This window comes from Anthonomus grandis, chromosome 7, assembly GCF_022605725.1.
Source record: "Anthonomus grandis grandis chromosome 7, icAntGran1.3, whole genome shotgun sequence".
Classification (NCBI taxonomy): domain Eukaryota; kingdom Metazoa; phylum Arthropoda; class Insecta; order Coleoptera; family Curculionidae; genus Anthonomus; species Anthonomus grandis.
In genome coordinates this window covers 9,455,571-9,480,073 of record NC_065552.1, presented here as the reverse complement: position 1 = coordinate 9,480,073, position 24,503 = coordinate 9,455,571, and the positions used below count along the sequence as shown (strand labels likewise).

The following is a 24,503-nucleotide window of genomic DNA, read 5'->3' as shown; positions in this document are numbered from 1 at the left end:
ATAAATGGTTAAAAAAAATCCAAGCTTTTCAAATTTTTTTCTTAAATTGCCAACGTTTCGGCTTATATTAGACCTTCTTCAAGGCACTACAAAATTAAAAAAAAAATATAGTAAAAACATTTATAGATAAGTAAGTTATCACCAAATTAAAATTTATTAAAATGACATTAAAAACAAATTAAATAAGTATATTAAAACTAAGAAGAGATATGGTTAAAATTAAAAAAAATAAAAATTAAATGGGAATATTTAAATATACTTACAGTAGAAACATCTTGGTTTCATATGATTGTATTTAGTTTATTTGTTGTTGAGGAATATGTACATACCTGTTGGTGCGTAAGTAACAATGTGCTTAATAATAATGAATAATATTTTAGTTCTGTGCTTTAATTTTTAAGGCGTTTAGATAATGTAAACAAAACAAAGATTTTTTTCGCTTTTTTTAAGTTATCGTTATAAATATTTTAAGATAAGTAAGATATTTAAGTATGTTTTTAAATATTGTTGATTGGTTATACAAGGGATTTTTGGGCTTTATTAGATTAATTAAATTTGCGTAAGATGTGCTTAAGTTGTCAGTACCTTGTTTTTACATTGTTTTGATGTTTTTTCATGTTTATCATTTGTAAGATTAATCTTTTCTTATAGTTATTTTGGATGTTGATGATCTTAAACGATGTTAAAACATTGTTATTCAAACAAAAGGTTATCATAAAACTTACGATAATCAGGTAAAAGAATAGTTTTTAAAATTTGAAGGTGCTCTAATTTCTCTTTCCTAATTTTTTGGCGTTCTTTATATAAGTTACTTATCTCTTCATATTTACATAGACGAATTTTTTTATAGAATCTTTGATCAAGGGTAGTTCATGGATGTAGATATCTTAGCCGTTTTATGTCTACCTGTACTTATTGTAGAGAAAAACATTGTTGCTTCAAAATTTTTAAAGAAGGTATGTGTAATATATTTAGTGATATACGGAAATGGAGCAGTCCTTATTTTTTGACAACAATTGACATAAAATGCTGGCAGATTTATTTTACGATGTCTGATTTGCCGTCAATGGCAGAATGCATCGAATCAACCACTATTTGTGTATGGCCTTTAAGCAAATATTTTTGTTTGATTATAAATATGATTCTGGACAGCCATTACTAAAGAAAATCATTTCTTTAAATCTTGCATCCCTTTTATTATTTCGTTTTTAACAAAATAAGAAGGTATGCTTGAGAATTCGTTGTCCCTCAAACAAAATCCCTCCTTCGTGCTTAGATTATATAACATAAAGATATGTACTATTATGATTTGTGTCATAGTACATAGAAGAAACGGTCGATTTCGGTTTTACGGATTTTAGATCCATGGCATAAACATGCATTGAGGAATCGGCAAAAGATTTGTCATTTCTTGATGATAGCGAGAGTTTAAAGAGATGCAAGGGTTTGCTCAAACTGGTCTACTATCCGGACCGGATAAATATATTGTTTTAAAGCCATCTTCAGCAACTTCATTTTTTATGCATGCAGTTGGGATAGGCATTTAATTTTAAAAAATTGTTAATATGTTTCCAAAGTTTCAAAATCTCCGCATTTGTGTTGTTAAGATATAAATTAGAACAATCGACATGGAAATTTATACATTGGTCCCTCAAAAGTGCGAAGGTTTTGTGATCCACCTCAGCTCTTGTTTGTTCCGAGTGTGCAATTTTTTTTGAATGACAAGCTGTTGCTGTTCTTTGTTGAACCAGAAAGGAACATTATTTGATTTAAAATGCTTTATTGGAACAAATAGTTCCATAGCTGAATACAAAATTTTATTAATATTGCACTGGTCATTAGTACTATCACAAGGCATGCTTGCCAAATAATTAATTATTGCATTATAATCACAATTTTTCCTCAAAGTAATAAACATCATATATAAGGGTAAAATCACAATTTACAGATTATCAAATTTCATATGCTAAGTGACCTTTAGTGAACTTGAGTTTAGACATAGATAGTGAACTTTAGTATGAATAACTGTAGCCTTGTTGTTTGTGGAAAAAGTTAACTCTAAAAAATCACTAAAACTATTAGGTTTACTATTAATCCCGTTGAGATTCAAATAATTACAAAATATTTGCTGATGTGATCGACTTAACCCCTGTAACACTAAGGCCTTCTTCATTATAAGACCAGATCGCACTAGGTGAGTTAATATCTCTACAGACTAGAAAATCACAACTAGAATAGTTATCACCAAGACCATACAGAAACAAAGCATATTTCCCATATATAGCAATAAGTTTGGTCAGAGGAGTATAAACAGAACCCAAAATATTTTGTTTATGTATGAAATATGCTCAAAAATATATATTTAACCGCAGATATACTGATCCGTACCTATTGACCCTTAATGCTTCCACGAATGGCAAAAAGTGCTTCACCATCTCTTTCTTTCCCAATCGCTGAATGGCTACGGTCTTGTCTAAAAACATTAAAAATCCAAAAGACCCAATTCACAATCCGAGTTTTCTTTTCAGTGAGCCAAGTTTTTAACAATAATTTTAATGTTGTAGGAACAACTGTTATTTCAAAAGCATTTCGAAATTCAGTAATCCTGCGTGGAATGATCCACTAGCATTATGAAAGTAAATATTTAGTCTTTTGACTGAGGTTTAGTATTGTTGGTATTAGTTTTTTGTTGTATTACTTTAGAAACTCCGTTAAAATATTGTATTTGCAGATTACGCTTATTCACAGACATTGTCTCAAGCTCTTTATGGGCTTGCTTTATTTGATTTCTTTAAAGGATTGTTAACGCACCAGATTTTGACTCATCTGACTTAAGAACTTTTATCTTATTCAAAAGTTATATCTCAATTTAGTTAAATATTTGTCAAATATTTAAAACAACATCGGCCATATCGATATTTTATTTGTTTACTAATATGTATTACATTTTTCGCTCAATTTCACGAAATCAACTGACTCTAATTCAGTGTGACGTTGATCACACGATTCGGACTTACTCAGGTCATGCAAATCAGCCGGTGATAAAAATAAACGACATCTCACCTTCACGGATTCACACTCATCACAAATTTAATAATGCCCATTTTTTTTACGTACGGTTGTCTCAATTTTATTGAATTGGGTGACGGAAAAGGCTGCACAACCCCTTTGATACCATTTTTCACATAAACTGCACTAAAGGGAGTATAACGACATGGGAGTACGAACGATACGATTAGTAAGCAAAAATTTGTGGTAATAATGAATATTTTATCGACCTCAGACGTTAAATAGGATAAATGGCTACTTTTTGTAGGGTACATCATTTTAAACAGTATGCAATATGTTACCTTAATTATGATCATGTGTAGAAATAATCAAAAGAACAAAACTTAAATTGTCTTGATTTATAACCTCAAATATCCCCAAATCTTGAGGCGATGAACCAATTTGGACCCCGGATTAGGATTCTACATAAAAAATTACTTCGAAAATGACCCCTAGGCCTTGAGCATTAATCATTACCCCATCATTTGTAGACATGTATTATTTTTAGACATTTTCTATATAAAGGCAATACAATTACTCTACAGTAGACCATATAAAAAAATAGTCTTGAAATTGCATTAAATAGAACAAGATTGATTTCGAGCTACTAATTTTATTATATTTTCTAGTTTTTTAAGGATGACTTGAAACCCTGTTGAGGTATTTAATTAAGGTTTACTTGAAGAAAAGGCATTTTATAATAAACTATTTTATATATAAACTATTTTATGGATTTAATACCTTTTGAGTTTAAGTCAATTTTGGTGACCAGCACCTAATACCAGATCTAAGGTCTTTGGATTAAGTTGAAAAGTTTGATTTTTCAAATTACCTTCAAGAAAACCCAAATCACTATTATTTATTTATTTAATTCTTTATTAATATTAAGGATACAAACAGGTAAAACCTACATCCGTACCCACTAACAATGTTAACATATATGACTTAAGTAGCAATTATTTAATAATTATATAAATGAAGTTATAAGTTAAAGTGCATTATGCTAATATACTATAAAAAAAATATAAAGAAAAAAATTTAACTTAGTAATATATTATGAAGCCACTTACAAACTAACGTATAAGAAAAATAAAATAAGTGTACAAACAATGTCCTTTCAATATAACTTTTAGCTTCTTTTGAGTACTAAAAAACAAATCTATATTTACATTTTCATAGCAAGAATTTAAAAATCTCATCATTGTGCATAAAGAAGAGTACTGACAGATATTGTTTCTAAAAGATACATAAAAGAGGTTGCTATACCTTAATTGAGGTGATGGAATATTGATTGTTAGAAATTAGATTAAATTAGGACAACCAATCTTATTTTTTAATAGTTTGTGAAGAAAAAGGAGATCTGAAACCTGTTTCCTATTTACTAGAGTAAATCTATTTTTTTATACTCAATAAAAAGGACTCCAAAAAACACACTCAAAATTAATTTTACTATAAACATGCCTAATATATTTCAATATTTGATTTAGGAGATTTAAGTATTTTTGTTTGTCGATTAACAAATCCTAACATTTGATATAAGCTTATACCTACATTGTTTATATGTTTATTAAAAAAAATATTTTTCGATAAATGTAATACCCAGATTTTTAACTTCTTGAAATCTTTTAGGAACAACACCATCAATTCTATATTCATATCTAATCTTTAATTTGTTTTTAGTAAATAAAATGAAATGACATTTATCTCTATTTAAAAATAAGCTGAACAATATTTAACGAATCGTTCTATATCTTTAAGATTTAACTCTTTAAATTTCGAGTTTTTAAAACATTGAGAAATATCATTAATAAATCATATTATATAAATGATAAAAAATAGAGTCCCCAAATTTGACTCTCGAGGCACTTCAGACGTAACGTCTACTATTTCGGTACTGATACGCCTCTTCAATCGTTGATTGAAGAGGCGAGTTCCCTTTTCAATCAACGGATTAATACTTTTTAGACTTTAAAATTTCTATTTGTTAAATAATACCCAATTTAGGACAACACCGAGATTTACATAACACGAGCTAATTTTTTTAGCATTATTGAATGATCGATTTTATCAAATGCCTTGCTGAAGTTGGTGTACACAGAGTCAACCTGAATAAATTTTTTATATTATCCTTTAAGAATTCGCTGAATGTAAGAAGGTTGCTATCAATAGATCGAATAGAAAAAAAACCTCAAAATAAGTTGTCTTTTTACCAGAATATTAATTTATATAAGAGTTTTTCAAACAAGTTTAATTATAAGCCAATAATTTGAAATAATATTTCTATCCTACTATACCACTTCTGCTATATTTAATATCCTATGGCTATAAAGCCAATTAAGACATTTAATTAGATATTAGAGATATTTCTTTTAAACTAATTTAGTTATAATTATATAACTCTTAATAATATTTATTGCACCACTTTACTCTTCGCTAAATTATAAAAAAAATTAATATTTTTCTGTTAAAAATAGCTTATATAACGTAAATTTTCTTCGTCACTCCCGATAAAAAAATCTGTTATATCTAAAAAAAAAACCTGATGTCCAAATGCCAGTTGTGCAAGAATAACATCCTCCCTTAATTTTCGACACCCTTTTCCCTACAAAGCATTTGTCCCCCTCGTATTATGCCACGGATGGATGGTCACGTGCACTATACCCACTATTTTACGATGATGGTTTCACTAAAACACTTTAAAATATAATCGATACTTTAACAAGGGTTTTTAATATTTGAAATTGGAATTTAAAATGAGCTGTCAAGTTATAAAACTTATTTCAATTATTACTTTTTTGTAGGTAGGTATGTCATTTTGCCAACGTACGAGAAGGTCAATTAAAATCCATATTTTGAGGCTCAACGGGGCATAAATGAATATTAAAAATACCTCCCTCTATTATCATAATTTGTTTACTTAAACCTTATCGTCTTATGAAAAACGACTTGCCTGACCTTTTGAATAACATAAAGGTCATAAAAAATGCCTGTTTATCTATAATAATCTTAAATCGTTTTGTAACACGTCAATATTATTATTTAAAACAAAATATTGTTTGGTTTGAATAAAAATTTGTATAATCTTAAAGGTGTAATGAACCTTCTAGAGCAAACACTCATTCACAGGAAACACATTGATTGCAATATTCTTAGAAGGATGAAGCACCTTTATTTTGCCAAACCTATCAGACATATTTGATTGATTAAAAGGATCAATCATCTTTAATCTTAAGGATAAATAGTTTTTAAAAGTTTTGAGTGAGAAAGCAGCAACGAAGAGTTTGTTACAAAAATATTTAAATATTTAAGGCCTGGGTTGTGGCTATCTTTCCTGCTCTACCCTGCCCTTACTTAATTAAATAGCTGACCACCAGGTTCACCCCAGAGCAGAGCCAAGAAGATCAGCTAAGATGTTTAGATTTGAGTTTTTTCTCTATCTCATTGGTTGTTAAGTCGCTGTCGGAAAGAATAAGTGATGTACATTATAAAATATTCAGTAAAAAAAAGTTTCAGTAATACATTTTTTTAATAAACCCGGCTATACCTATTAAGAACAAATAAAAAGTTATTTATGAAAATTTTCCAATCATGTCTTCTATTGATTTGCATAGAAAACTTAAAATGTTTCCTTAAAATTTATTCCAGTGAATATCAGTTTTTGGATAAAGACAATCTGTAGTAGGTAACCAGATATAAAACCCAAATATCAACAATAGAATCTATAAATGACAGCTTAGATATAACATTAGACAATATCTGATCATCTCAAACGTATATCTTTTAATAACCCGAAGAAAGCAAAAATTAACATTTTTATGTATAAAATTGACTGAATTAAAAAAAAAATGATTAAGTTATCTAAAAGAAATAATTCTGTTTTCAAGGTCGATTCCATTAACTTCAGTTTCCGTTCTGTTATTCCGATTTAATGCAGTAAAACGCTTTGAGGTAATGCTAGGAAATTGAAGCTGAATTAATTTATTGATCTCGTGCAAGAAAATGATGCGGTTATTAAATTAGATTTGCCAGTAAGAATTAATCCCGTTTCGTAATTTTATAAAACTTTACATTTTTATAAGGCTATTACGAAATATGTGTATTTCGCTATAGGTTTGATAAAGGCATAGCTTTGTTTCTCGACTAGTAAGAGAATATGTTTTGAAATCTCATACACATGTCACTCTTTCTCATATACATAGATGCATTTCATACTCATGTAAAAATTTTCTTATTCCACACTTATTATTGATCATACTATTGTAAATCTATTTTTAGCACTCTAATAAAACATGAATATACATCATTAAAGACATAGAGAAAATCATCCATATATATTATAATACATATCATTTCATTATCTATCACTTGCACCTTATCTATATTTTGCTTATTCCTCGAATAATATAAATTATTATTTTTACAGATAAGTAAGACCCTTCCTTACCATCAGAGTCAGGATGATTAGCATCTGAATCTGGGTAATAGGTAAAATAAAATCTAAATAAATACAAAGGTTTCAAAATGGGTAAGTTCTGCAATATTCAGAATAATTCAGAACTTGATGTCTTTAAGCTTGTCTAGTTCTCTATATGCTTGGCTCTATTACTAGTTTTTAGTTTATTTTTAATTTTGTTTTACATTCGCTTTAAGCTTATTAGCAACTTAATTTCAATAGTAGTTTAATTATTCTGATTTCTGAATTTGTTGGACCGTACATAATTGAATGTTAAGTAGTGACCTTAGATTCAATATATGCACAAACCTAATTATTTGTTACAGTTGTACTTATGAGGAATTCCTTCGGTAAATTATAAAATAAACCATAACGTACCCCGCACACCCAACCCAGCGTGTAGTGTCAACAGACCCATTATATAAACCAGGGAAATATTTTCTAAGAACGGTTGTATGCAAACATCCTATAAAAGTGTCGTAAAGCAATAAAATCCGAGTCAGAACTTTGTAGCGTTTAGCTTTATTATGGACGATCTCTTCAACATTTTGACTTTTGCTTTGGGATTTGTAAAGAAATTTATTTCTCAATTGCTTCTTGAAAGGTAATTTGGGATGGATTTATTTATTGACTCGTGTTATGGGCCCAACTAAAAAAGCACTAATATTAAGGTAAAAATATAGCATAATCTAAATAGACATGGTTCTTACCTTTTTTTTATTTCTAAGATGGGCTCTTTTAGGCACCGCCTAATGTGCTAATATTATTTGTCCATTATTAGTTAATTCGATCCAGAACAAATTATGCTGCTCCATTATTATTTATAGATTCCCTTGAATAATAATTTAAAATTTAAGTTGCACTAGTACTAAGCTCTAGTATGTCATAATCCCAATGGACACGACTTACAACTTCTTTGATTCGTAGGTCGCCTCGTCTTTTATTAGCTCTCTGTTGGGCACTCCCAGGACAATGGTTTTTACTTGTACTGGTGGATTATTTGTTGAAAGGTAATTTGAAATGGTTTTATTGGCTTAATAACATTTTAGGTTAATCGTTTTCTCAGAAGGGAAAGTTTATATTATATATAAATATAAGAATCAGTATCGAGTTAAAAGCATTGAATAAACTAAATGGACACCACCGTTAAGTTCTTTTATTTGTAGAGCGTCTCTTATATTATTAGTTCTCTATGGAGCCCCATCTCCCAGGATGACTTTGTACCTCTTAAAAGAATATTGTGTTAAATTTATTGGTTTAACAATATTTTAAAATTATGGTGTGTTCAGATACTTAATGTGGCTTAAAGCCACTGCGACTTACTGCTATATTTTAGCTTATATCTATTATGAATTTGCCTGCCCCTCCTCTTCCTCCAATCAAGGGATATAAATTTCTAGAAACCCCCTAGGAATTTTATAAGCAGTTCTCAGGATTAATTGATTGGGGAAATCCTAAGGATGGCCTGCTTGCTTTTTTTAAATACTGGATAGTCGCATAGGAGGATATATGTTATTTATATATCTTTTTCTCCTCACATAGCATTATATGACAGGCCTAGCATGTGATGTTTTTGTCTGGAGTGTCCAGTATTCATACCCATTAAAGCTAGTATTAACATTTATTATTTGATTTCTAAAAAATAATTTAAGTTGTAAATTGCACTAGCACTACTCTAAAAATACTGCATAATTTAAATGGACACTATTCTTATTTTTCGCATAATTTAATAAACACAATTTTTCTTTTCGTTCTCTATTAATGGCAGTGGATATCATTACTATAAACTCTTTTTTCAATTTCAAAATATTTTCTTAAAAACCCATTTCATTATCTTAATAAAACATTAAGATAACGAAATGGGTGTGATTTTCTAAGATCCTGAAAAAAATTGTGTTTTAAAATTCTGTACTGTAATCTAAAACCAAAAAATAAAATTCAATTACAAAAATGTAGACTTCTTAATATCCTGATATATTTATACTAAAACATTTCATAAGAAATCTAATTCCTAAAAATACTGTATTGCTAAAAGAAAATTTAATGAGGAAATAAACTGCAGTAATGCAAAGATAAATATTACTAATAAGGGGGAAAGTGGAGAAGCGAATATCGCTCTGATCTTTATGAAATAGAACCTTTGGCTTAAATTTAAGCAGTCCGGTATGTTCATCTCTTTTTATTACACTTACGCATAGGAATTAATCCTCGTATTTCCCTCATTATTTCAAATAATTTGTCATTAATTCGCCCTGAGGCTTGGTCGCTTGGTTATTCGTATTCTAAGTAGAAGCTTCACAAACTATTCCTGAGGACAACTTAAATAAGTGCAATTCCAGATTTATCGTTTTAATTTATGTGCAAATACTAAATAGTTTGATACCATAGTAAAAAAAATTAGACAGCAATCACCCAAAAAATCAGTATTTTATATAAAATGTACATAGACATCTGTTCATCTGTTCATGCAAACATCTGTCGATAGAATAAAACAGTAATAAGATATGAACTTACATTCGTACGAACATTAATACGTACGAACATTAAACTTTTGTTAATTGCTTTATAAATATAATTTATAAGTCATGTATTAAAATTATGTTTGGAATGTACTGTCCAGCCTAATATAATAAAATCGCTACAGTTATTATTGATATAAAGTAATTTTATTACTTTTAGATAAGCTTTAATAGGTTGTAAATGATAAAGTGGGAAAATGGAGCAATAAAATCAGAAAGAAGATATGTTTTATTATTAATGGTAAATTTTTTTTAAAATAAAAGATAAATGTTTTAAATTGCTATATTTAGTCGTATAGATATTCAAGAAAGTAAATATTAACAAAATCCAAAATTCTCGTTGAGTTTCACATCGATTCTATGAAGATTTAGGACAAATTTTTATATTTTTGTTAAGAATATCATAAAAGTCTTGAACTTCTTGAAATGTGACTCAAATTTGGTGTGACGTTTGAAATTCGGTCTTTTAAGGCTTCACGAGACTCCTTCTAGATAAATGTTCACAAGTGTAATGAAATTTAACTATAGTAGTAAGATGCATAACTTAAATGGAAACGTTTCTGATTTGAGTTATGATTATTGATAATGATTATTTATTACAACTAATTGCAATTTTTGAGTTTGTATGCTCACACATAATTTTAGAGAATAGTGAGAATATTTATAATCAAAAATTAAAGGAAAAGTAAAATTAAAAATAAAAAGAGTTTTATTATTAAATAAAAAATGTAATGCATAAGAGAATCTTTTACAAATAATCTCAGTTCCTCGCTCAATACAATTAAAAACTTAAGATTTAGCGAAAATATTACCTTTAGAGAGTTTACAACTAATATCTTACTTTAGGTGAATCTGGAAGCATCAATTAGGACATTGATGATCAATCTTGATGTAACAAAACAAGTTACTATTTACAAAAACCTCTATTTATAGCAGATCTTTGCAGCTCTATAATAGCAGATCTTTGCAGCATCAAAAGCGCAGCTACTTACAAAATTGCTTTAAATCCTAAAATGCACTAAAGATATTTAAAATGTTAGATAAGCTACCTCTATTAAAAGGCAACTATAAAGTTCTTCTGGAACCATTTTTTATAAAACTATTTTTGTTTGCAGATTAAATGCAGTACCAGTCTCGTAATCAGATTAAATATCTGAGTAGGTTTCCATAACCTTGACATCATTTCGATGATAAATGACAGTATCGCTAACTAACAAGAGATTGTTGCTCTATAAGGTGTTTCTGAAAACTACAAGTTTTAATTGTACCTAAAAACATTACTGATAATCAATTAGAATTTAATTCTGTATCTTAGCATTTGAATTTTATATTTTATACCTTAGCAAACCCTTGCTGCATCAAGAGCGAAGACGTCTGCAGAATTCTGCGATGACAATTTTTTATTTATTGATCCTAGTATCAAAACACAAACGTCATTTGATGAATATCGAGCACTGACTTTTATTGTATCTACTAAAGCTTTAAACCCAAAAACTACTGAAGAGATGCTGAATGAATTATCTTCATGATACAAAATTCTTCTTTTGAAGTCATGAGGATGAAACTAAAGTTGAAGACTAAGCGATTATCTATAAAACTTCATTACAATCTTTTCTTATAAAATAAATGCTAACGAGATATAACTTTTAATTATACTTTAGTCAATAGATCCTTACTGAATTAAGTTGAGAGTTTTCTCCGGATAACTTTTCATTAATTAAATTTATTTGATTGATGATTATCAGCTTTATAATATTAATAATTGTTTTTTTCTAAAATACCGTAAAAATAACTGCAGAAGGAGTAAAAAAATATTTTAAAAACTATTTTTTAATACGAAATTTATGCAGATGCATCAAAATCTCAAATACTACAACAAGACTAAAAATTTGGGTTTTTAGTTGTAAGTACAGTAGTCTTAGTTAATACAGCTAATTCAGCGATCAACAATAAATTATTGACAATAATATCACAAAACCCCTCCCAAAAAAAACTCTATTGGAAGTTAAATTACTTGGATTTAGGGAAAAACGAGGGTTGCGCTATACAAGAAGGCACCAGGACACTAATGCGTTTTATAAACGAGGGAGAGAGACGGAAGATTTTAGGGGTGGCATCGGACCGACTCAAGCGGGGCGAACCAGATTCAACTACAGCGGCGTAACCATATTTTTTATTATCTATTAACCATAAAAATTGCTTAGGGTTCCTTAGATACGAGAAAAAATTGTTTCTTAGAAACGTGAATGATACCTTCTTCGGTAATTTTTACAAATTATATTCCGTCAAATTTACTACTTACCAAGTGTCTGTAATTATGTACGTTCGGCCGCCCGTTCGCTAATATTACGTTCGTATGTATATTTTTGCATTTTAACATGTAATAATGGTATTTACAATTTTCGCTTTGGCTGCTCTACGGTTGACTTAGTTTTGGGTCACGTCCAGGTTGTACTTTAATCGTTTTTTAATGCGTCAGAAATCAGCACGTTCTCTAAAAGTTACTATTTCCGTATAACGCTCGAACAGCGAGAAAAAAATAAAACGAAATTATTTATCACCTCTTTCTTCAACTTATTTGTGGGTAGTAACTTGACCGGCCGTAGACTAGCTTCGCGCCATAAATCTACCCATTTTGAAAGGCAATTTCAAAACTCCTAAGGCATACCGTGCAATATGACCCATTAACTGTTTTATGTGCGTTTTTACATTCGTAGTTTAAAGCAGGGCCGTTAAGCGTTTCTTTAACAAGTTGTCTGCCAAATGCGAGAACGGTAGCCTCTGGAGTTTACTATTTCGATAACAGAACTGACTGCTAAAATTACTGAGGTTGGCTAACCTAGATTCCAGTTCACACAGCACAAAATCTATTTGGGATTTTATTGAAGTTAAGAGTTATATCGCGATACGGTGATTAGAAAGGCTTTGGAACTTTATTTGTTACAAGTCAATGCCTTGAATGTGTAAAATAAGAAAAAGTATTTAGGAAAAAACGCCTGGTTTAACATAATCTCTTTTTAACAACAGTAGCAAAATAAAGATAATTTTTTCATTAAAAATATTTCCTGTACTGTCTTATTATTAATATTTATATTATTATACTATCAAATCTAACAAGTTTATTATAAGAAAATGTTAGTGTGAGCACTAAACATTTGTGCAATGTAGTTTATTACATTCCTTGATTTTATATGGGAAACGATCAAACTTATGAATACCAAAATCAATCACATATCACTAATTTTAGAGATAACGTTATTATTTGTTAATGACAGGGTTATATTTGGACAACACAAGAACTATAAGTCTAATATATAGTCTAAGTTTTTTTCTTTTCTTACAACTGCTAAAATATTCCCATCTATTCACATTTTAACTTAAACATATTTTCTAGACTTTTTGGATTCCCAAATATTGACAACAGAGAACTGGGATACTTATAGGAGCTAAAGGGTGGGGTCAATTGCTAGGGTAAAGTTGTGCCAGAAGCAAAGTCTGCAAATCATACCTGCCTTGAAAAATCAAATGCTACTAATTGGGAAAAAATCATTTTAACTCCTTAGCATGCAAAAAAAAAATAAAAATATACAACAGAATGATCCTGGCCGATTTAACTTTCGGGGAAGAATTAACTCGCGATATTCTTTTCAATGTTGGTCCATGCAGGTGTGGCAGATGGACTTTGTGAATTAGGTGATTCTTGTATGAAGAATTCCGAAAAAGTACTTTATCGGTTTTGTTAATTCATGCAAAATGCCTATTCATTCATAAATAATTGTCTTTATTACTTGCCGTTCTAGACGCTGACCAGTCAAGATCTTTCATGTATATCTTATATACACGTGCGATTTAAATAAAATAAGTTAGAAAAACTGATTTGTTTGGAAATTTTCCTCAGTAGGAGGTTCATTCAGAAGATCGGTAGGATCCATTTACAATTCATTCTTTTTGAAGGTTAAAACACGGGCAAAAGATAAGAAATGTAACAATTACTGTAACCAACAATGTAAACATATACTAATTGTACTCAACAAAATGATGTTTCTTACATCCTCTTAATCTAAGGGTGGTTTTTATGCCCTAAAATTGACAACCCCACATCACGCATACTTATTTTTTAAATTGGAGGGTTAAAAAAAACCTATTTATAAGTGTTTATAAAAATAATTTTAATAGAATTCTGAGTTTTTATTATTATTTACTTCGATAAACTTTTAAAGCTTTTGTAGTAATTTGAAATTTTTGGAATTTGACTGGCTATATCTTTAAGTTTTAATAACTTTGAACAATTTGCACGTAAATATTTTAAAGAAGAACTACATTTAAGAATCGTGTTTATTAAAGTTATGCGTATATACAAACATTTCAATATATGTGTCGGTTCTCAAGATCTATTTGAAAATTTATGAAAGTTGGATGGGAAAATTGGAAAAACTGGGAAATTGTATATCCGATCAATGATGAAAAGCTTTGGTGATGTTTTAAATTAATTTATTACTTATGCAATCAAATATATAAATATAATAAATAATACAAAAGTAGAAATTAAATTGTATATTAAGTTTTCATAAAATTTCCTACAATTCAAGGTTCAATATCTCAAATAAAGAATTGGCTGAGTATATTAAAGTTATGTATACAAAAATAAGATATTTGAATAATAGTTAATTATTATCTGCCAATGCACAGTTTAAATAAAAAATTCTTTTTTTCTCGTATGATTAACAATTCAAATTAAACTTTGTTCAAAATGATTCTTTTGACTAAACTAGGAATATCACCTTATTCAACGTTTTACTTTAATTTCTCAATTAGGTTAATTTTAAAATTGTTAGCAGAATCTTTATGCAAAATATAAAGTCTGCAAATGCTACAAATGCCCTTTAAAGGTTCTGCGTTATTTTTATTAACAGCAGTAATATTTTCATTTTATTTAATAGGATGACAAAAGCTTCGTTTTCAGAGTGTTAATAGTTTTAATGGTAATGACAATTTCTCCATAAATTTTAAAACTTTTATATCTACCATTTATGGCAATTCCTACCTTTTTTTTAATTAATGGTAGCTTTCTACTATTATTTCTGTTTCTTTGTTTTCGTCAAAATACCTAAAGTAAAGTTCATGATCTGTGGCTTCCAATCTAAGTAGAAAAAATGTAAAGATTGGCATAAATCAGATTTTTTGTATAAAGGTTTCAGCCTTTTATCATATTCACTTAATCTACGAATTTAAAACACATTAAAAATTGAAATTTATCTGTAAGTCTGCAGATTCAAATTGTCCTTTTCCCGGTTAGAGCTTTGCTTAGGATCTATGTGAGGTATCAAAGTTTTTTTTAAATCTTTTTTTGAATCCTTTTCTATTGGACCATCATCGGTCACCTCCTTTTTGAAAAGGGCAAAAGTATAGAGATTTAAGATTCTATGATTATATTCTACTTTAAACCACTGATCAACTAAAACGAATCTTATTTATATTCTTCTTGTCCCCCTTTTTCTCTTTCTCTTCTTTAACTAGTTAACTTGTGTTTTTAGGTACAAGGTAGGACTAGTTGAATCTGTAAGCGTTTGGTTTCTAATCAAGAAATTTTTGCTTATTTACTGACTTTTGATGAGCTTTATTTGTCTCTAATATTATTTACGACTAAATATATTCAATACAGTAAAATTAGGTATAGAAGATCAACGAAGATCACCTTGAACTAAGTTCTTCAGATCAGAGGTATGTGTTCATAGGCTTTGGCTTGGCATCATTGGTTAGTTCGAAATAGTAGGTATAGGTATTTTTTGTGTCCATTATATTTATTAATCTTAATCATAAAAAGTTATGTTTAATTAAGAGCTGCTAACATTCTACAAATACTGCTGGCTGTTGGGTTCAGTAGATGACCTGACAAGCGAGCTATGCGATTATAATGAGAGTGCTATTATAATAAGGGGACTTATCTTAATATCTGTGTATACTGTTAAATATATTTTTTTAATATATTCATCATCATAGCCTGCAACCTACATGTGGCCTGCCCGGATCCAGTTATTGGCAACCCTTTTCAGATCATCGGTCTAACGTGTAGCTGGTCTTTTTCAATTTTTTTTATCGGTGCGTGGTTTAATGATCTCTATTTAATGATATAGTTAGCTATATTAATTGAATATTTTAAGTCTTCTTGTTCCTGCTAAAGTATTGGCCGCTTGCTAAATTATATACTTTAGCAAACTTTAGCTTTCGATCTAGAATAGCTCTGTTTGGATGTAGTCGTTCATATTCCCTCTAAGCTGCAGAGGCATTGATACAATACACCAGTGCCGAGGCTTATGGCATGCTTGCCGTATATTTTCAGTATTTTAAAAATGTTCTTATTGCAACACTTAAATATGTAGCAAAATATCCTGAATGAAGGCATTATAACACAAAAGTATTTTGAAGACGGCAACGGGAAGTGTACGTTCCCTTCGTATTCCAATTAGAAAGCATTCGCTAAAAAATTATGAAGATAATATTGTAAACTTTCTTACATACAGTGCAGCTATATAAATTAAAGCATCAGAGAAATTCCACTTCAGCTAGAAATTATTTATCCCTCGGTGTTCCGATTTTTGAATCAATTTAAGCTTCATCACCAAGAAGTGATTTATCAAAAAATGATTTTGACTCGATCACGTTTCTAATTGTGGTAATATTACTTTGTACAACATGCATTAATGGTCACGGAAAAACCCTCTCTGAATGCGAAAAGTAGATCACCAAAATAGGTAGAGTGTATATATTTATGTGTATTGATTGAGTTGTAGTTGGTTGAGTGTATTTATTTAAATGGTGAGTCATATCTTAACTTTTTACAAAATACCTTAAATCACGAGATTATACCACAACAGTTATACCACTAGCCAAAGCTGTTTATTCTACTCTCGACACGTGTTTCGCTAACGATGTAAGCATTTTCAGAAGAAGATTGGACTCAGGTTAAAAACAAAAAATAATTAAGCTGAAAGTTTTAATCTTTTCCTGAGGATGCTAACATTATTAGCGAAACACGTCTCGTGATTTAAGTATCACAGCAAAAGTCCCAACCATAGGACTACTAAATACCTGGCCAATAATAGAAGATGTTCTTATTGATAAGGATAAATATGGGGTATCACATGAAGTAACACCTTACCAGATCGCTGGATTTGAAGGGAAAGTTTATTCCCAGAGCCACCTAGATCTCCAGATCTAACTGTATTAGACTATTACTTATAGGAACGAATTAAGGGCATTATGTACAAAACACAGCCCACAACAAGAGAAGATATGCGTATTCAAAATGATTTAAATTCCTTTCCTGATGCAGAAATTGAGAGAGCTTTTACCGTTTGTAGGAAAAAAATTAAGAGCTTTATTTTATAAAATAGTGGACTTTGGAAAAAGTTTCTTATTCCTGTTCTTTGGTTATAACCCGTTGGCGTTTAAAAATGATAATTTTTAATAATTTTTAATGTCAAGTGACATACCCGTATTATGCATCAAAAACTCTTATTATTTGGATATTATATGATATATTTAATATAACACACCCTATATGGATAAAAAAAGTTTGCCTCAACACTTGGACATGCTATTTTATATATCAATATAAACAATTTTATTCAATAGTCCTACGGCCGTCTATTTTTGTGATATTTTTATCAACATCCATCGGATTTTCTAAAAATGTTGAGAAATTTATATTTATAAAAAGACGAAACCTTTGGATGTCCATACGACACATTTGTACTGTCTGGGTAGTATACATTTCAGTTATGCATAGTAAATGGTTTTCTTTGCATAAATGACCCACTTAATTGCCTGTACCTCGCCTTGAGGTATTATCTAATTGATTTCATTGGTATATAATTCATTTTCTAACGAGTCGACTCTGTGTTGGGGCAATAGGCCGTCGAAGCCTATAGAGCCAAAGTAGTCTCGGTTTTATTGTGCAGCGCTGTGTGTGCCGTAAATACCCGCCTGTGGAACTAGAATACAACGTGGGTCTCTAACCTCTGTCCGCCGCTTTGGGGCCCCTTTTGCCTTTGCCTGCCTGCCTTCGACAGTCGACAGTGTAATTTTGACGACGCGACGGTGCATCGGTCGGTAGGCAGAAAGACTCTCCGCGTTCATTCGCCTAGTTAGTTAAGTGTTCGCTTTTTTTTGTTAGTGTTCAATTAGTTCAAGGAAAAACACTAGTGTGCTAGAGTGATTAGGATATTATGCAAAACAAATCGGAGTATTATGTGCTTGCATATGAAAAGCAGGTGTGTAAGTGTAGGAAGAAGTGATCGAAGTTTTTGGGCCATAGGGCCTTTTACCTGAGTGGGTTGGCCTTGGGTTCAGCTGGTGCCGTTTTTTTTGGGTACAGACGGGATTAAAGACCTCTTAGAACTTCGAAAAAGACGATTTTCTGAAGAATTTTGTCGGTTCTGGTTGAGGAAGCGAACTGAAGAAGTTTTCAGCTTGCTGTAATAAAAAAAGTTATAGGGAGCTATAAAAAAGTCTCTGTTAATGGATATTCATCGTTAACTTTAGATAAATATGGAGTTTTTTGTTTTTGGGAGGGGGGCGAGATTCGGGTTACCGACTTATGCGCTGGTTGAAGTCTTTTGGTTTGCAGAGGGTTTGACTGTCAGACATTTCTTATAAAGGATTTTTCACGTACTCATTTTGAACCTGTTTTCTTGTGAGTAAAAACAAAAAAATTGAGAATTGTAATCCAGAAACGAACAAGAATTCTCAATAACTGAAAAAGTGATATTCATGTGGAAATCTAAGGGTAAATTCATTATATTTTAACTTCAATTCATATACAGAGTATTTTCAAAGTTAAGTCATTTATTTTAACTGCTTGTAGGGTTTCTTAAAAAGAGTCGATATACAAAAAGTCACCTGTATAAAAATTGCATAATAATCGAATTGTTTTACTAATAAATTATCCTAGACAAATATTTATTAAGTTAAGTGGTTATCGTTTCTATAAACATTTTTCAAAATTGTCCTCACCTCTTTGATAAATACCCAATCTTGCTCGGTGAATCGACGACTCTTTATAAGCTTCGAAAATGAAATCCTGGTATCCACGAATAAGATTACAAGAATTTTGTAATACGTTCTTGAAGTTCTTTTGGAGTATTTACTGCTCTATCATGATACACAAACTCTTTCAAATAGCCCTACAGAAAAAAATACAAAGTGGTAAACCTGGGCAGCGAGAAGGCCAAGAAATGGGTCCATTGGATTCGAAAGTCATTATTTAGATGTTTATGATATTCTCTGAGCATATTAACGAATATTACTGAATTTAAAATTGAAAATACAAAGCAATTCTCAGATAAATATTTGAAATAAGGGCTACATTTAAGAATTGGCACCTGTATCCATTTAAGTTATGCAGTTACACAAACATTCCAATAATATCGACTGCTTACATTCCTGAGGTTAGCTAAACTACATTCTGGTTCTCAAGATCTATTTAAAAATTTATTCATGATAGTTTATATCGCGATGTAGTGACTGAAATAATGTCTATATTTTTAATTTATATATTACTTTTGCAATATATTTATATTTAAGTAATAACTAAATCTTCAAACTTGGATTGCCTTTATGTTTAAATTTAACATGACGTTTTGGTTGGTGTCTCTTTCCAACCGTTTGTTCCAATCCTTGGAGTTACACACCAACCGAAAACGTTGGGTTAAATTTAAAAATAAAGGCATTGCAAGTTTAAAGATTTAGTTATTACTACTGCACTCTATTTATATTTTGTCATAAATTTTATTCTATTATGAAAATAAATGTAGGATAGAAAGCATAAAACCGTAATTTTCAGAAAAGTTATCTTTATGGAGGCTAGATTAAATTAATATTAGTAAGAATATTCGAAAAATTCCCTCTACGAAGGAAGCCAGAATATATGAATGATATCTTCTTTTACAATTAATTAACTTTGAATTCTACGTATCAATTTAAGTTGAAAAGCTTTTTAGAAAACTATCTATTATCATAGCGCCTTTTTAAGTATAAGGAATGAAACTCAAATGTATAGATGTTAATTTTATGATTAAAAAGAACGCTAGGCTAAGGCTATTTTAAATTTTTATAAGATATGATCACTTTAAATTCAAAAAATTTAGATTAAAATGTTAATAATTGATCAAAGTTTTTAACTTTATTTCTTTTAGATATAGAGATGCTATTTTTTTATTGAAAGAAAAGCTAGACAAATAACAATGCAAAATATCTATATTATTTGGACATTATATTGGTACTGTCAAGTTGTCCAAAAAACAAACACAAAATTAATAAATGAATGGAGAAACAAATATTAAGGCAATTAAAATAACTGGACTCATATACAGTACTTTAACATTCTTTCCTAAGTACCCTAACGAACTTTTTAATTTAAATTGTCCTTAGTTTTGGCATTATTTTAAGTGTGTTTTAAATTTGCAAAGAATGTTAAGGTTGATATATATCTGCCTTTTAGACAACTTGAATTATTTATGATTTGACTATATTACCTATATATTGTACAATATTATAAAATAATAAATATTTTGCATTTAAATTTGACAAGGTTTTCTAAAAGTATTATTATTTGAATTTAAAAATAAAGTAAAAGAAACTATTGGCGCACCCCGTATCAATGGAATATTAAAGTTTTAATAAAGAACATAAATGTTTATATTTTATTAGACTTTTTTTATTTAAAGAATATAACTCAGAATATTCATATTTCGGAAAAACATTAAACACAAAAATTCAAACCATTAATTCACATACAACCATTAATTTAAAAATATAGGGAATAGAGGGAATATATATATATATATATATATATATATATATATATATATATATATATATATATATAATACATATATATATATATATATATATATATATATATGTAATTAAAATTACAATAAAGTAAATCAAATTCCAGCGACGCTAATAGCCATGCAAGAATTTTTAACATAAATAAACAAATAATAATAATAGAACAATATTTTTCTCTATATCTATGTATCTTGACAAAAATTTTAGAAATATAATGTTATAATTAAAATATACCAGGTTGCATAATAAATTGTTCCCCATTCAATATATCGCAAAACATTTCAAAGATCTGTCTTGACATATAAACATTTGCTTACTAAAGAGATGTCGATTATTTAAGAGGCAATAAATTAAAGAGTTTGCATTACGCTTTTATTTTAGTCAGAAAACTACCACAGTTTCCTTAAATCCGACTTGCTTTGTATTTAATGACTTCATGCAGTCTCAACTCAGGCAGCTTGTAAACAATTAGTAGTACGAATTATATTAACAATTGGTGCAGTATTAAAACCTGTTGTGCCTTCTCATGCAGTAGAGTTTATAGTTTTTTTTTATTAAGATACATTAAGAGGTAATTTTTTGTGTTGTATTTAAAATATTTAATCGTGTCTTAAATGTTTCTCTCTATATTGCAAGACCATACGTAATTATAGGCTTAGTAAGTGTGAAATAGTATTTTCAGTTGGAAACTATTTCTCATTTGATCAAACTTATAGTTTACAAAGAAGATTCGCATTCTTGCCTGAGTCTGTTTATATCACTTGATATTCTAAATAAAGTAAACTCCCAAATATCTGGTATGTTCTACTTAGCTAAGAGAATGGGCACATAGTTTTAATTTCCACTCGTTGTTTTTTATGTGGAAGATATAAATTATTCCAATGCAAGGCTGGACCACTCCATTTTTCTAACTTTCCAAGCAAGATTTTTTTTGTAAATTTCCAAAAATTTTTCACAGGTTAAGGAATCTTGTCCATAAAGGCAAAGATTGTAGTATTAACTAATCTTTCCTTAAGAAAATCTTCACGGTAAAAAACTTATTTATTTTTTTTGCGCAGAAAAACCGCAGGAGTCGTTTATCTGCAATCTTTGAAAAACCTAATAGTAGGCCTATGGGTATATACTTTTCTAGGAGTGATTCATTACCTTTCTTGTGAATTGGTTTTATAATTACTAATTTTAGCTGTTCTGGAAATAAGCCAAATTTAAACAAGTTGCTTACGATGTAACAAAAAGGTTTTGCAACTTTCCGCAAAGTGTTTCACCAAGTTTGCTAATTCCTTATCAAATTTGGAAATCTTGAAATCCAGTGGTGTAATTGGGATGAGAAATAATTATTTGTTGTGTATCGGATTGCGCCAATTGACTGTATATTAATTTGGAGATTTTTAGATTAATTTTTATTTACTTCTAATTAAAATACTTTTATTTCTGATGATATTAAAAATTATATAGGCTGACGATACCTACATTTTTATATTTCTTAATATTTTGTTAAAATGTTCCGACGGCAAACTCTTTTCTAATTAACTCAACTTCTGAGTCTTCTATTTCTAACTAATTAATTTCTAATCTTCGAAATCAATGCTTTGAGACAAATTACACGATTTTAATTTCCTAAATTTACAATTTAAGTTAAACAAAATTTCTTGAATAAAAAAATACAAAAGTTAAGATTCTAAGAGAAAATCAACCAGGGCTGAATATCAAGTATGATTTTTCTTAGCAGAAAATGTTAAAAGTGATTGTGGAAAGTCTAGGAAAGCAATCTTCATAATTCCATGTCTTTTCCATGGTCTTGGCGATCTTTGCCTATAAATTCCAAATCTTTCTAATCATAAGACTGTGAATTTATTATTCAAAAGTTAATTAGATTTGAAGCTTCCTTACGTTATAATTTAGAAAAATATTATTAGATCGCACCACTATTTAATATTTTTAGGATCAAATTTCCATTAAAAATTATTGACTTAAAAATGTTAAAGTTTTTGAAAAATTAAAATTCTGTTAAGAAATTTTGCAGCTTTAGTTACTTCTTCATTGTAATAACCCTTTTTTGAGTTAAAATATTATTAGATAATGTTTTATTGTTTTACTGATTGAGTAGTATTTTATTGCTGTTCTAAAACTGCATCAAATTTATACTATTATATAACTTATATAACTCATAACTTAAATGGCAACGGTACTCTATTATATATTTGATAATTTAATTAAATAGGCATTTTTCTTTTTGAACTTAAGAGAATATAAAGAGAAAATGTAACAAATACTTAACGATACTAATTGAGCAATTATAAAAGCATAACTTATTTGGCTACGGCTCTGTGTTTATTATTTTATTCTTAATTTAGTAAAATAAATAAAAAAAAATTATGAACATATCAAATGTACCTAATACCAATTAAAATCGTTAAAGAAAAATAATAATCATTTTAAGGCGACTGTAGAAACTTAATAAATCAAGCCTCATTATTTTAAATATTTTTTCTTTGTCTTGACCATCGAACCCTAATAAAGCTATCTAGAAAGTTGAAGATCTGAATGACTCCAAGACTTTTAATTTATGGTCTGACAAAATCGTTAAAAGCCTCTACTAAGAAACGATCTACTAAGATGGCACCAGTCTATGGTAATTTGGTTAATAATTATAAGTTTCTTAAATATTATTTCTTGGCTTAAAAATTTTTGTCATTGGAAAATTTTAAAAATTGTGGAAATTTTTGTAGCCCTAATTACGTTTTCAATTTTTATTTCATATACTAGCTAATATTCAATCTTCAGGACCTTTTTCTAAAATATCATCATTTAATATCTAGAACTATGGTATTGGTATAAAGATATTACAGCATTTACAAGAACTTCTCTATTTTAAAATTCTGCCCATCAAATATGTAATAGTAAATTTTTGAGTACACTTTTTAAAATAATAAAAATAATTATTAGCTTTATCCAATTTCTAATCAATAAATAATTACGTAACCCAATTGATTTTCTCTAATATTTCCATGAAATTTAAATTAAAATGAATTACTATACCTATATATTTATTATATAACATACGCTAAGTTTTTTAATATACAGGGTGGTCCGGTTTCGATGGCGGAAAATTAAATTAATAAAGGGGAAACATTAAGGATAAAGTTTACGCTAATCTCGTATTTACCAGAGAGGAATTAATCTTAAGAATTCAGGAAGCATGTAATAATAATATAAGACAGTAGTAACAATAGTAAGACATGCAAAGTCAAAATTTTGTGGTACTGGTTGCAATAAACTCCTTAATAACTCGGTGTAGAAAATGTATTGAGGTCGGTGGGCTGCATTTTGAACTTCTTTAATTATTAATTGTTTTTATTTTGTTATTGTTCTTAAACGAATTAAATGTGTTATCTTCTTATGTGTTTTTATAAATCAGCATTTTTACTCGCAAACGGTGTTTCGTACGATAAAAAGTAAAGATATGTTTTTTATTTTAAATTAAACAAGGATTTCATAAAAAAAGAAATTAAAAAAAACAGTGGAGCATCATTTTTTTAATTAAAATTGTATGAAGATCGGCCGCACACACGCCACTGGTAAATAAAATTAATAATTTTTGCACAAAAAGATGCGCCTTGATTAACTGT

At 29.1% G+C, this 24,503-nt stretch overlaps 1 protein-coding gene across 4 annotated transcripts in view; it reads left to right on the top strand.

The window, feature by feature from the left end:
- Positions 1-24,503, top strand: part of LOC126738965 (uncharacterized) — a 316,299-nt gene that overhangs the window by 219,078 nt on the left and 72,718 nt on the right. For 2 of the 4 annotated variants that reach the window (XM_050444471.1, XM_050444472.1), the window contains exons 2-3: positions 7,472-7,573; positions 8,429-8,511. The exons of 1 other annotated variant lie outside the window; for it this stretch is intronic. In XM_050444471.1, the coding sequence (XP_050300428.1) occupies positions 8,474-8,511 (38 nt within the window). In that variant the 5' untranslated portion in view covers positions 7,472-7,573; positions 8,429-8,473. One more of the 4 variants, XM_050444470.1, reaches the window with a different exon arrangement.